Below are 12896 nucleotides of genomic sequence, written 5' to 3'. Positions count from 1 at the left end.
ATCTGGTATGTGTGAATGGCTGTCTGGAGTTATTGGTGACAAATCACCCTGACTTGCCTTTCTTTCTTTCTTTTATTGCTCATCATGCAAAACCAGTATGGTCTTATCTAAATCTGTTGAATCAGCGCTGTTTATACACCTACCTATATACCTGGAGAGGCTCTTGCGCTTCTCCACTTTCATCACGCCCACAATAAATTCTGACCAATCACAGCATGGTTGCCGCACAGCCTTGAAAGACAAAGTTCGGCCCGGACCCTGTGCACAGGAGTGCGGATCAGCGGGCGGTCAGAGACAAAAAATGACGTCATTTTGTGGGCGTAACGTCTGCAGGGGGGGAAAATGTCTTTGTCTCGCGGAGTATGGATCCAGCTTAAGATGAGGCTCAGCTGTGTCACAGACTCTTCCCTCTCTTGTTTTGTCCTCTGCTCCTTCCCTTGCAGCCTGCAGAGTGTCCTTCCTCCTTTATTTTGAACAGCCGCTCCTCTCTGCTTCCAGCAGCTGTCACAGGGCCCCGTGGGGGCGAGGGGGGGTCTGAATGTGTCAATGCGCCAAAACAGCTGTAGTTGAATGGTGGGGCTAACTGACCGTCCGTCTTAGGGCCCCTCTCATGCTCGGGGCCCTAGGCAATTGCCTGGTTTGCCTACCGTGTTGCGACGGCTCTGGTCATAAACAATAAAGCATTAAAGAGGCACTTTGACCGGTTTAACTTTTCTTTTAATTAAAAGTTTTATTAATAGTAAGTAATTAGTTTGGTTGCCCAGCAGCTACACCCTGGCGATTGGCTGAGTGGACAGAGTGACATTCTGTAAGAGACTGATGGATTTGAATTGATTGAATGACATTGATAAAGACATGAACAAATATTTAATATTTTACATTATTTCTTATTAGAACTTATGTACATGGATTTTGTTGTTGCTATATATTTGATAATAAAACACACATCCTTATAGTGTTGATGGTGTCATGTGGAAATGGGTAATATACTCAACAGCAATGATGGTAAAGATGGAGTAAAAAAAAAAATCTGAGATGAGTGAAGATTAAGTAACATAAAAATAAAGTCTCTCTACTAAAGGACACATTAATCTGGGATTACTAATGAGTATAAAAGTAGTATCAAATATTGTATCAGGTACCCTCCTTTATAGGGGGTGTCTTGATAACTGCCTCATTTCCACCTGTTGTCTGTTCCATTTGCACAGCAGCAGCTGAAATTGATCCACAATCAGTGTTGCTTCCTACTGGACAGGCTGATTTCACAGACGTTTGATTAACTAGGACCGCTGGTATAAGAAAATTTCCCTTCGCACCCTTATGGGTGGTGTGTGTGTCTTCCTCAATCTCGGGTCCTCTAGCAGAGTCCTGGAAGTTTGAGGGTTCTTCACAGTATCTTAGCTGTTCCAAGCACTGCACTCTTCTGGACTGAGAGCTCTGATGTTGTTCCTGGGATCTGTTGGAGCAACTCTCCAAGTGTGGGGGTCACAGCCGAGTTGAGTGTGGATGGCAGTCTGCATAGCTTACCCTGTTGTCAAAGGCCTTTTGGCTATTTAAAATATGTAATGTACATGTTGATGAAGATTCTCAGTCATCCAGGTCATCATACGTAGAGAAGATTGAAGCAAGGCGTCTGGACTTGTAGAGTTTTCTAGAAGACGTTTCGCTGCTCATCCAAGCAGCTTCATCAGTTCTAGGCCAGGTGTGTCTAACGTTCGTTAGACACACCTGGCCCCGTCAGCCAGAACATCACAGGTAAGTATGGAAACATTTAGTGCTATTGTTTGTAAGTTTTTTAAGTTTTACCCAGACCCACCCACATAGGTCTGCAACCACATATAAACCATGTTTCCCCACCAAACAGTTAGAACTGATGAAGCTGCTTGGATGAGCAGCGAAACGTCTTCTAGAAAACTCTACAAGTCCAGACGCCTTGCTTCAATCTTCTCTATGTAATGTACAGATTTGAAGTCATGCTGGCATTACCAGTGAAAGCAGCAATAAAACATTTTATATTATAAAGTTAAATATTTATTTGATCACCCCAGATGGTCCTCCGCTGCGTATGAAGAGCATATCTGATCCCAAGACTGCTCCTGTTGAAGGTATAGCTCCTGGATCCCAGGCCTCTGTGTGCAGTATAATAACACCTGTGTGGTGTTCTATTGTGACACATCAAAGCATGTGAGTGCTCCTCCACACCAGAACAGTAGCAGAACTGAAGAAGCCACTTGTGCTTTATAGCTGCATGTTTTTGTACTTTGTGTGAGGCCCTGGTGTCAAATTCTCTGAGTCTCTGAGGTTAAACCTTGATTTTTGGACCCATTGTTTAACTTTCATCAGACCTGTGTGCTGACACGGGCTTAATTAAAAAGCAACACACATGCTAACATGTGACAAATATGTTTTGGTAGCCAAAGCTCATGTCCAAGCAAGCTGTGAAAGGGTTTCAGTGATCACACTGCAGTTTCTCTAAGAACTGTACATTCTAGTTATTTTTATTCCATGTTTCCTCTTAAAAACCTTGGAAACATTTTAGAATGTGCTGTTGACTGAGTCTGGTGGATGATCAAGTGAATTTTGTTTTTATATATTACGGTATTATATACCACACTTGGTTGAACTTTGGGAAAATACTCTGTCAACTAAACAAAACAAGTAAATTGTGTACGTTTTGGAATGGATGACGTTTTGGATCTCCTCATGATTTGAGCTTAGTTTTGACCCCCCCCCCTTCAGTTCAACTGAATATTAATTGCACCAAATGTCCAAAATTGAATCATTTTGAAATCTAAACCATCAAATAGCCAATAAAAATGTATGTTCAATAAAACAATAAAAAAGAAACTGTCATGTGGAGTGTTTAAGGACCCAAACGCAGACAAAATCAAAGTGGAACAAAAGGGAGCTTTATTCCAGAAAAACAACTAAATACAGATGAGGAGAGCAGGTGAACAAAAGGTGAGCTCCTAAAAAACTGAAGCCAAGTCCAAAAGGCAAACTAGAGTTCATAAAGTACAAAGTAAATACCAGGGAAAAATAACTCAAAACTAACCAGGAGATGAAGGGTAACCAGAGGAGCATGGAGGAACAACGGAGTACAGCACACGGGGGCGACAAACACAATGATCCGACGAAGACAAAGGAAAACACAAGGCTTAAATAAGGAGGGTGAGACACAGGTGAACACAATCAGGGAGGAGCTGATAATCAGGGAGGAGGCTAGAGGAGGAGAGAGGGAAGGACTGAGGAGCCGAGAACAGGAGGGAGGAGGAACAGCAGGGAAGACAAGAGGAGACGAGAAGAGAGAAGATGCTAAATAATAATAAAATAAGAGGAAGGAATCAATCTAAAAATGTCGGGCAAAAGCAAAATGACTACAAAACAATGATGATGATGATCAGAACACCAGCTCATGACAGTACCCCCCCCCCCCCCCCCCCCCCCCCCTCAAGGGACGGCTTCCAGGCGAAGCAGGAGAGTCCAAACCAAGCCGGGAGGGTGGGGGGGAGGACCGGAGGAGGGACAAAAAATAACAGCAACCAGAGTTTACACAAGGGAGACCCAACGGGCAAAAGTTCAGGAGGATGACGAGGTTCAGAAATGGCCAGAGGCCACAGAGTCAAACTGGCCAGGGGGCCAAAACAGTCAGGGGTCTGGGACCTTCTGGGTCCTGAAAGATGCCCAACAGAGGCAGGGAGACGGGCAAAAGGCCAGTGGAGGCAGAGTCACGGGCCCTCCAGGGTCCGGTCGGAAGACCAGCAGAGATGGAGACGTGGACTCTCCAGGGTCCGGGCAGAAGACCAGCGAGGACGAGGCAGCGGACCCTCCGGGGTCCAGGCAGAAGACCAGCGAGGACGAAGATGCAGACCCTCCAGGGTCCGGGCGGAGGATCGGCAGAGATGAGGAGGAGGACCCACCGGGGTCCGGGAAGAAGGTCGGTAGAGACGAGGAGGAGGACCCACCGGGTCCGGGCTGGAAACTGGCGCTGGAGCAGGGGACCCTCCAGGGTCCGGGCTGGAAACCAGCGCTGGAGCAGAGGACCCTCCAGGGTCCGGGCTGGAGACCGGTGCTGGAGCAGAGGACCCACCGGGGTCCGGGCTGGAAACTGGCGCTGGAGCAGGGGACCCTCCAGGGTCCGGGCTGGAGACCGGTGCTGGAGCAGAGGACCCACCGGGGTCCGGGCTGGAACCCAGAGCCGAGGACCCTCCGGGGTCCGGACGGGAACCTGGAGCTGAGGGCAGAAGGTCGGTAGAGACGAGGAGGAGGACCCACCGGGGTCCGGGCTGGAGACCGGTGCTGGAGCAGAGGACCCACCGGGGTCCGGGCTGGAACCCAGAGTCGAGGACCCTCCGGGGTCCGGACAGGAAACCGGAGCCGAGGACCCTTCGGGGTCCAGACAGGAAACCAGAGCCGAGGACCCTCCGGGGTCCAGACAGGAAACCAGAGCCGAGGACAAGGACCCTCCGGGGTCCGGACAGGTAACCAGAACTGAGGGAGGATCACCGGCGTCGGGACTGGAGACCAGAGGCGAAGAACCACCGGCGTCGGAGCCAACAGGGTCTGGGCGAGCCCTCAGAAGAGGAGGCCCACCAGGACCGGAGCTGGAGGCTCGGGAGCGGTGGACCACTACGGTCAGGACGGGAAGCCGGGGGCAGAACCCCACAAGAGCGGGGAGGAGCGACGTCGTCTGGAGTCATTCTTATTCTTATTCCTATTCTTATTATAAAATAAAAATATAAAATAAAAAAAAGTAAAATAAAATTAGAACTTATGTACATGGGTTTTGTTGCTGGTCAGCAGAAGTAGTAGTGGGCCGGTTTCCCACTGAATAGAGCAGAAACCAGAACTGAGGGAGGAGGAGCGGGGAGGAGCGACGTCGTCTGGAGTCATTCTTATTCTTATTCCTATTCTTATTATAAAATAAAAATATAAAATAAAATAAATTAAAAATAAAATAAAATTAGAACTTATGTACATGGGTTTTGTTGTTGCTGGTCAGCAGAAGTAGTAGTGGAAGGCATCTATCACTTTTCTTATGATGTGCCAAAAGCATCCACCATTCTCAACCTGATCTTCATCCAAAGCATCACTGTGTTCTGCTATGTCTATGGAGACATGTTTGTTGCTTTGCTCCAGAACAGCTTCTTCTCTGGTACTGCTATGGAGACCTAGAGTCAAGGAGATGACTGACTCTAGGTCACTGCTTGGAACAATCTCTGGTGTTGCTTCATTTCTGCAGGACAGTTGCTCCCTGGTCTGCTGGTTGCTGATGCTGATGGTTGTAGTGTCATGGCTGGTGTCTGGTTCAGAGCTCAAAGAGTCTGCAGGAGCAATGAATGGTTGGTCTGGCTGTTTTGACACCTCCGTGGAGATATCTTCTTTGTCATTGTTGAACAGCACAACCAAAGGGATAGCAGACGTTTGTTCACTGATTGGAACAATCTCTGATGCTGCTACCAGGCTGCAGGATGGTTGCTCACTGGCCTGGAGGTCCTCCATATTGACACACAACACACCTTGGTTGGTCTCAGGGTGGGTGGCAGTGAAAAATGGATGGTTCAACGCCTCCATAGGTTTGATGCGTTGATCAGCATCCAAGTGCAACATCCGTTTAACTAGATCAACGAAATGAGGCTGATCAGGGTGGCTTCCTGACAGGTGTGTCATCAGAGCCTCAAGGTCGTCAAGGCTGCGGAGGAAGTAGTAGCGGTTGTGGACAGAAGAATCTTCTGAAAAGAAGACCTCCTCTGGTTTTCTGAGAGCCCAGCGCTGTTTGCTGTTATCTTGAGGCTGGAAATACTCCTCGGTAAGACTCCCACGGTCAAGGACGTCGTCTGGTATCTGACCCTGAGTGCTTATTATATATTTAAGCATATTATAAGGATCAGGTGCAGGGTACAGAGGACGCCCAACAGCCAGTTCTACGGCTATCAATCCCAGAGTCCACATGTCAATGGCCTCGTTGAAGGGAGCGTCCAGAAGCACCTCTGGTGCAGTGTAAGGAAGACTCTGAACATAGGTGTCAGAGTTGGTCTCAGAGGTGGGCTGAGCAAAGCCAAAGTCAATAATCTTCACTTGGATGGGGTCGTCCTGACGGTTCACAATCATTATATTTTGTGGCTTGAGATCCGCATGTATGACTTCAGCCGACTGCAGGTGGAGCAGAGCTGTGGCCAGCTGATGTAAAACTGTCCTGACCTGTAGGAGTGGAAGACCCTGGAAGTGTCGGTCACGCAGGTATTCATGCAGACTCTGGTCCAAAAGTTCAAATTTTAAGCAGATGTCCTTCTTATGAAGGAAATGTCCATTGAACTTTACGATGTGGCAGCTGTCTGCATCCAGGTGGCTGAGACTCCTCAGTATGTTCATTTCAGCCGTTGCTTGTTGGACAGTTTCTTGCCCTGTGGCAACTTTAACGGCTTCTGACATGTTGGTTTCTGAGTTAAAACATTTGATTACACAACCAAATGCACCCTCACCGAGAAAAGCCTCAATTCTGTGAGAGGGGCCAAGAGTGGCTCCAACAGGAAAGAGTTTTCTCATCGACATTTTGCTCTGCACTTGCAGAAATGCAAAATAGTGCTGTCCAAGGGTATCCAAGGGTGTCTTGTAGTCCACAAAGATTCTGTTAAATCCTGTGTTGACTGTAGATTTGTCTTGCTGATGTGTTGTCCTGTTAGCGAGCGAAGACTCTCTGTTAATAAACATAAAGACAAAAACTATAAAACCACATCATAAAAACTATAACAGCAGCCATGAAAAAATACAGAAGTTGGTTATTTCACACACAGGCAACAAAAGAAGAAGAGCTGAGGAAAAGTGTTTTTACATCTGCTCATCATGGCAACACACTGACATGTCAGTCCAGTGGCGGTTCTACATTGAATAACCCCCCCCCCCCCCCCCCCCCCCACACCAATAAAAGAAAAAGCAGAGGTCATTAAATATTAAAGAGCTTCACAGAGACCCAGAGCCTGAACCCCCTTAAGAGCCACAGTGTCAGGAAAAACTCCCTTTTAACAGGAAGAAACCTTGAGCAGGATCCGGCTCATAAGGAAGAACCTTCCTGCTGACAGTCGGCCGGGATGAAGGAGAGAGAGGAGAGAGAAACAAACATTACAGAAAACAAACATGACAGGTTGCAAAATGGAAAATATGATGAGAAATGGTATAAAAAAATAAAATTCCCCATTGTCTATTTTTTTTAAATGCTTATTCAGACAAAACGAAAATATTTCACTGTACTACAATAGGACTGCATTTTATATAATTCTTTGTTAGCAATGATAGTGCTTTCAGATTTCTGTAAGCAGAATAAAAGGTTGTAACACTTTGGGCAACTAGTGATTTTGAAACCTGACCTGTGATGGTCCAGGCTGTGGGCATCGAGTGAAGAGAGGATGGATGATAAATATGGATGAAAAATAATCATTACCACTTTTTACCCTGTATTTAACTCATAAAACCAGCTGACAGTCAGCAGTATTCTTACTTTAGTTTACCGTTAATCAGCCTGTCACTGAAGGACGGACTTATTTATGGACTTGTTCGCTAACCGAGGAGCCACAGCAGCATCATGGATGGACGTTATAAAAACACAGCGCGCAGCCTCAGACTCTCAGTCCAGCATCAGACCACAGTCCTCTGTCTCTCTGCCTGCAGCTCTGCTGTCTGTCCAGTTTGGCCCCAAAACTTCCGCGTTGTTTAATTATCTTAACGGTAAGACCTCTCACTCCTTCGATCTGATTCTTTTCCAACTGCTCGTGCCGCCCCCTGTGTTTGCCCGTGCCCAAAACCGCCACAGTAACTACACACATCCTACACACAGATCCTCCTGTCAGCAAAGTAAATGTCCTCACAAACACCAAGTGTTACAGCTGAAGTGCTCCTACCTCTCTGAAGGCTGCAGCTGGACTGAGCTGTGGATCTCTGCAGCTCTGTGTGTCTGTGTGACTCTCTCACGGGCTTTGATGACTCACAACATTCAAATGTCGCAGCTGTTGTTTTCACACATTCAAAAATCAACATTATCCAAAACTGATCAATATTTAACCCTGGACCTGTTGAAATGTGTAGAAGTGGGTTTAATGAACTACTTGTTAAACTAAACATTTTATTAATGTGCAACAAACATGACAGAAATGCACAAAAGTCTGTTACAGACACATCATTAAATGCAAAGCATCTATAGCAGGATGAGGAGGGTCATGGCTTGTTTGGGTCCCTATTGGCAAATGGACACTAGAGGGCAGCCTATTAAAAGGGAGACCGCATCTTGGCTTCTCTCTCTTGTCTTGTTGGCATGCAGGCCCAGCTCCCTGGTTGCCTCACCTCCTCTTCCACTGTCACCGGTGCAGGTAGACCAAGCGGCAACCTTCGGGGCTCAAAGTGGAAGCCCATGCGGAAGTGTCAAAACTTGTAATTCACGCTGTAACAGCTGGGGGCTGGCTCCAAAAGCGAGTAATTTCCCATAGACTCCCATGTTAAAATGGCCGACTTCACAGCAGAAAAGAACATGTTTACAGCCTGGTACAAAAAACCACTCTGGTCTCAGATGATAGGTTCTCTTCTAGTGTCAATTGTACGGCGGGGGGGGGGGGGCTCCCTAAACCCCGCTCGTGCTCCCCCTCTTTGTCCATATTCGGAGTTTTAGTTGACGTGACGCTGCCAACATGGCGGCGGTCATCATGTCCCGGAACCTCCCACCGAGCCTCAAAACCGCTCTTCAGAAACAAACGGGTGACGTCACGGAAGCTCTGTCTATAGTTTTTACTGTCAATGAGGTAGACTGATCGCGGTCACGCTGTTGTTCATGGCTGTAATTTATTTTACGATCGGGTTTGGGGTTGCCGAGAAGTAATGAACTCCTGTATCTGTGGTGGACACCGCTGCTGCTTTGCTGGCGTGCCCTATCTTGTTGTCTTTGCATGGGCTAGCGCCGGCTACTGTTCGCTGCTAGCTGTTCACTGTTAGCTGCTATAGCTGTTAGCTGCTAGCTGTTCGCTGCTAGCTGTTAGCTGTTAGCTGCTAGCTGCTAGCTGTTCGCTGCTAGCTGTTAGCTGCTAGCTGTTCACTGTTAGCTGCTAGCTGTTAGCTGCTAGCTGTTCGCTGCTAGCTGTTAGCTGCTAGCTGTTAGCTGCTAGCTGTTAGCTGTTCGCTGCTAGCGCTATTTCATTTGGGTTTTCTTCCTTCTTTGGGGTTTCTGCTTTGGTTGTTTTGATTAAAATATTATTGTACTACAGTTGGTATGGTTTAGTTTGAGTTGATCAAGATTTATTCTTTTTTTTAAATGAATTTATTTTGGTTGATTTTGCTCTGCTTTTGGGCATTTGATTAATTAGTTTGTCTTTTCAGTTGCTGAGCTCCATACAATTTTTTTATAACTCATTAATAAAACTGTTTTAACCAAATGGGGGAAACCACTAAACTTTAATTCCTTGGGTGAAATTCCCAAGGTGGAGTTGTGGGTTAGTTCCAGGTCAAACTGCTGTCCTGGAACTGCCACACATCCACTCATTATTGTTCTATTCAAGTTTTGTTACAAGCCTCACAGCTGGTGCGATGTCCTGTTTCGTGCAGAGTCAGGAGATGTTGGCTGTGTCTGTTCAGCAGGCCGTGTCCGTCTTTAGTATTATGTCTTAGTTCCTCTTTTTTTTCATTAACAAAAAATATCTCAAAATGATCTGTAGGTCACAACTCATAGGTAGAGTACAAATACCTGGGAATACTTGGACCACAAACTGGACTGGAGTAAGAACGTGGACACTGTTTACAGGAAGGGCCTTTCTGAGGCAGCTGAGGTCCTTCAACATCTGCAGGGCGATGCTGAGGATGTTCTCTGAGTCTGTGGAGCCATCATGTGTGCTGGTGTCTGCTGGGGCAGCAGTCTGAGGGTGAGGGACATAAACAGACTCGACAGAATCATCAGAAAGGCGGCCATGTTGTGGGAGAGGACCTGGACTCTCTGACAGAGGTGTCTGAGAGGACGATGTTGTCCAAAGTAAAAACTATACTGGACTGTCCCTCTCACCCTCTCCACACTGTGCTGACCAGCTACAGGAGCTCATTCAGCAACAGACTCCGACTCCCACAATGCACCACTGAGAGACACAGGAAGTCATTCCTGCCTGCCTCATTAAAACTACTGAACTCTGAACTGTAACACTGTACATTCATACTGGTCCATTATGTCATGCTCTTTACTATGTAAAGGTTTTTAATATAGTAAATACGTTCTTATTTAGATACAACTCAGAGATTTAAATGCTATCTAGGTATTTAGATATTTATTTTAATTTCATAGTTCAATTTATCTTTTAATGTCTGTAAGAATTTCCCCTCAGGGATAAATAAAGTAATTCTGATTCTGATAACAAGTCTTCACTTAATTAATTTCCACAATTTTCACACTTAATCACAACATAAATGTATAGTGCACATCACTGGCTTAAACACATACAACCAGATTTGGTATAACTGTCTTAATACAAAAAATATTTCAGCTATCAGATACCACTGTAAGTTACTGCTGTATATTTGTGGCACCTCTAGGGGCAGCGGATTTAAGTTTTAAGACGTTCACAACAATTTTCAAACAAAGGCAGAACACACTTATTAAACAAGCTTAAACAATATTCAAAGTCAGCTTTATTGTCAAATCTACTATATGTGCTGGACATACAGAGAATCGAAATTGCGTTACTCTTCACTCCGCAACATATAACTAAAAACGTAAGATAAATATAAAGTGTAAAAAAATGTACCTACAATGAGGCACACACAAAATACAAGGCACAAAATGAAGGCACAATGCAGTGAGAGTGCAAAGGTTGTATAGTGCAAGACAGTGCAGCATAATGTAAACAGTCCAGGAATGGTTTAAGTTATAGCAGCTTATATGAGACTGGATGACATGACCAAGGTGCAAGAGAATGCAGCAGGGAGAGAGTTCAGCTTCCTGACAGCCTGGTGGATGAAGCTGTCCCTCAGTCTGCTGGTCCTGGCCCGGAGGCTTCAGTCTCTTTCCTGATGGCAGCAGACTGAAGAAGCGGTGTGAAGGGTGGGTGGGGTCTCCTGTGATGCGGAGGGCCTTTCGGGTGAGAAGGGTGTCATAGAGGTCTTGGAGGGAGGGGAGAGGGACTCCGATGATCCTCTCAGCTGCTCTCACTATGCGATGAAGCGTCTTCCTGCAGGTGGCGGTGCAGGCTCCGTACCACACAGTGATGCAGCTGGACAGGATGCTCTCAACAGCCCCTCTGTAGAAGGTGCACAGGATGGAGGGAGGGGCTCTGGCTCTTTTGAGCTTGCGGAGGAAGTAGAGGCGCTGCTGTGCCTTCTTGGTCAGTGATGCAGTGTTGTTAGTCCAGGAGAGGTCCTCAGTGATGCGCCACCCAGGAACTTGGTGCTGCTCACCTGCTCCACAGCAGCACCGTCGATGGTCAGAGGGGTGTGCTGACTCTGTGCTCTCCTGAAGTCTTTGAAATCCACATTTTACACAAAAAATATAAATAAATTAATAAATATAAAAAGGATTATATACACAAGTAACCCTTAGATAAGTCGTTAATATTGTTTTACGAATGAAAAAAGACAAAAGCAAACACAATAAATTGTTACAGTTTTTTCTGATTGCTTAAGCACATTTCTGTAACTATTGGCTATTTGTGCAAAACTCTACACACAAATAAAAAAACCTTACACCAAATCAGCAAAACATTGTAGATCTCTTGCAAAAGCTAATACATCTTGCTTAACTCTTCAAACTTTTGTAAAAATGGTATTTTTGTACCACACAGTTAACACAAACCATCATATTACTAAGCACACAATGTGCCAACTATACACTGATGGTATTAACTGAAAACACATCTGGCTTTTGCTTTCTCTGTGCACAAGGTCTGTCCATGTGAGGTCAAACCTTTGTCATAAATAGTTCTATAAACACAGGGATTCAAATTTCAAGTATGAATGTTTATTCACACACATCAAAACAAACACAAGAAAACATACAATTTCACTGAAAGAGAGAGAGAGAGGGAAAATCAGTCTCATTGTCTCTCTGGGTCCGGCCACAGAATTTCATCAACATTGCATGCAATGTCTTCTAGTCCAAGGCACCGGGGAACATGTCTCCTGGAGTGCCGTATCCAGGCCTGACATGATGCCTGGTCCATATCCTCGCATGCCTCCTTCCAGATGCTGGATGTCTAGTAATTCTGTGGAGTAGCAGTTTCAGTTTTACATGTACAGTATTGATGTTTTTCTCATTAGAGTATGGTACACCTACAAAACTTAGTGTGAAGGAACTATACTAACCCATTCTCATCAATATGTCCTCATGATGCTTGCTACAGTGTAGCAGCTCAGGCTGAACCCGTTGTCCAGCTTCCCTCAGGGTCATTCCATGGTTGATCACATGATGCACTATTGTAGCTCCGATGACATCAGTAATTCTATTTCTTCTTACCCTTCCTGATGTTGATGAAGATTCTCAGTCATCCAGGTCATCATACATAGAGAAGATTGAAGCAAGGCGTCTGGACTTGTAGAGTTTTCTAGAAGACGTTTCGCTGCTCATCCAAGCGGCTTCATCAGTTCTAACTGTTTGGTGGGGAAACATGGTTTATATGTGGTTACAGACCTATGTGGGTGGGTCTGGGTAAAACTTAAAAAACTTAAAAACAATAGCACTAAATGTTTCCATACTTACCTGTGATGTTCTGGCTGACTGGGCCAGGTGTGTCTAACGACTGGCTAACGACTATGAAACTGCCGGAGGGGGACTGGTTGACAGCCCTTTGTTCTTACTGTGAGTATGTGCAAACTTCCTGGGAATGGATGGAATCACTGCATTGTATGTGGTAGAAAGATGATGTCTGAGGCCACCACCTCTG

The 12896-nt window shown here is 45.7% G+C and overlaps 1 protein-coding gene across 1 annotated transcript; it reads right to left on the bottom strand.

The window, feature by feature from the left end:
- Positions 1–4998: 4998 nt before the first annotated feature.
- Positions 4999–6432, bottom strand: LOC114439885 (homeodomain-interacting protein kinase 2-like). Its single transcript, XM_028412083.1, has one exon. The coding sequence runs from the start codon at positions 6430–6432 to the stop codon at positions 4999–5001; it is 1434 nt and encodes a 477-aa protein (XP_028267884.1).
- Positions 6433–12896: the final 6464 nt, after the last annotated feature.

This window comes from Parambassis ranga, chromosome 8, assembly GCF_900634625.1.
Source record: "Parambassis ranga chromosome 8, fParRan2.1, whole genome shotgun sequence".
Classification (NCBI taxonomy): Eukaryota; Metazoa; Chordata; class Actinopteri; family Ambassidae; genus Parambassis; species Parambassis ranga.
Note: the sequence above shows the minus strand (reverse complement) of the source record. Positions and strands in the feature narration are given on the sequence as shown.

Excerpts from the sequence above, each read along its gene's own strand:
- LOC114439885 (XM_028412083.1), bottom strand. The coding sequence starts at position 6,432 with ATGTCAGAAGCCGTTAAAGTTGCCACAGGGCAAGAAACTGTCCAACAA.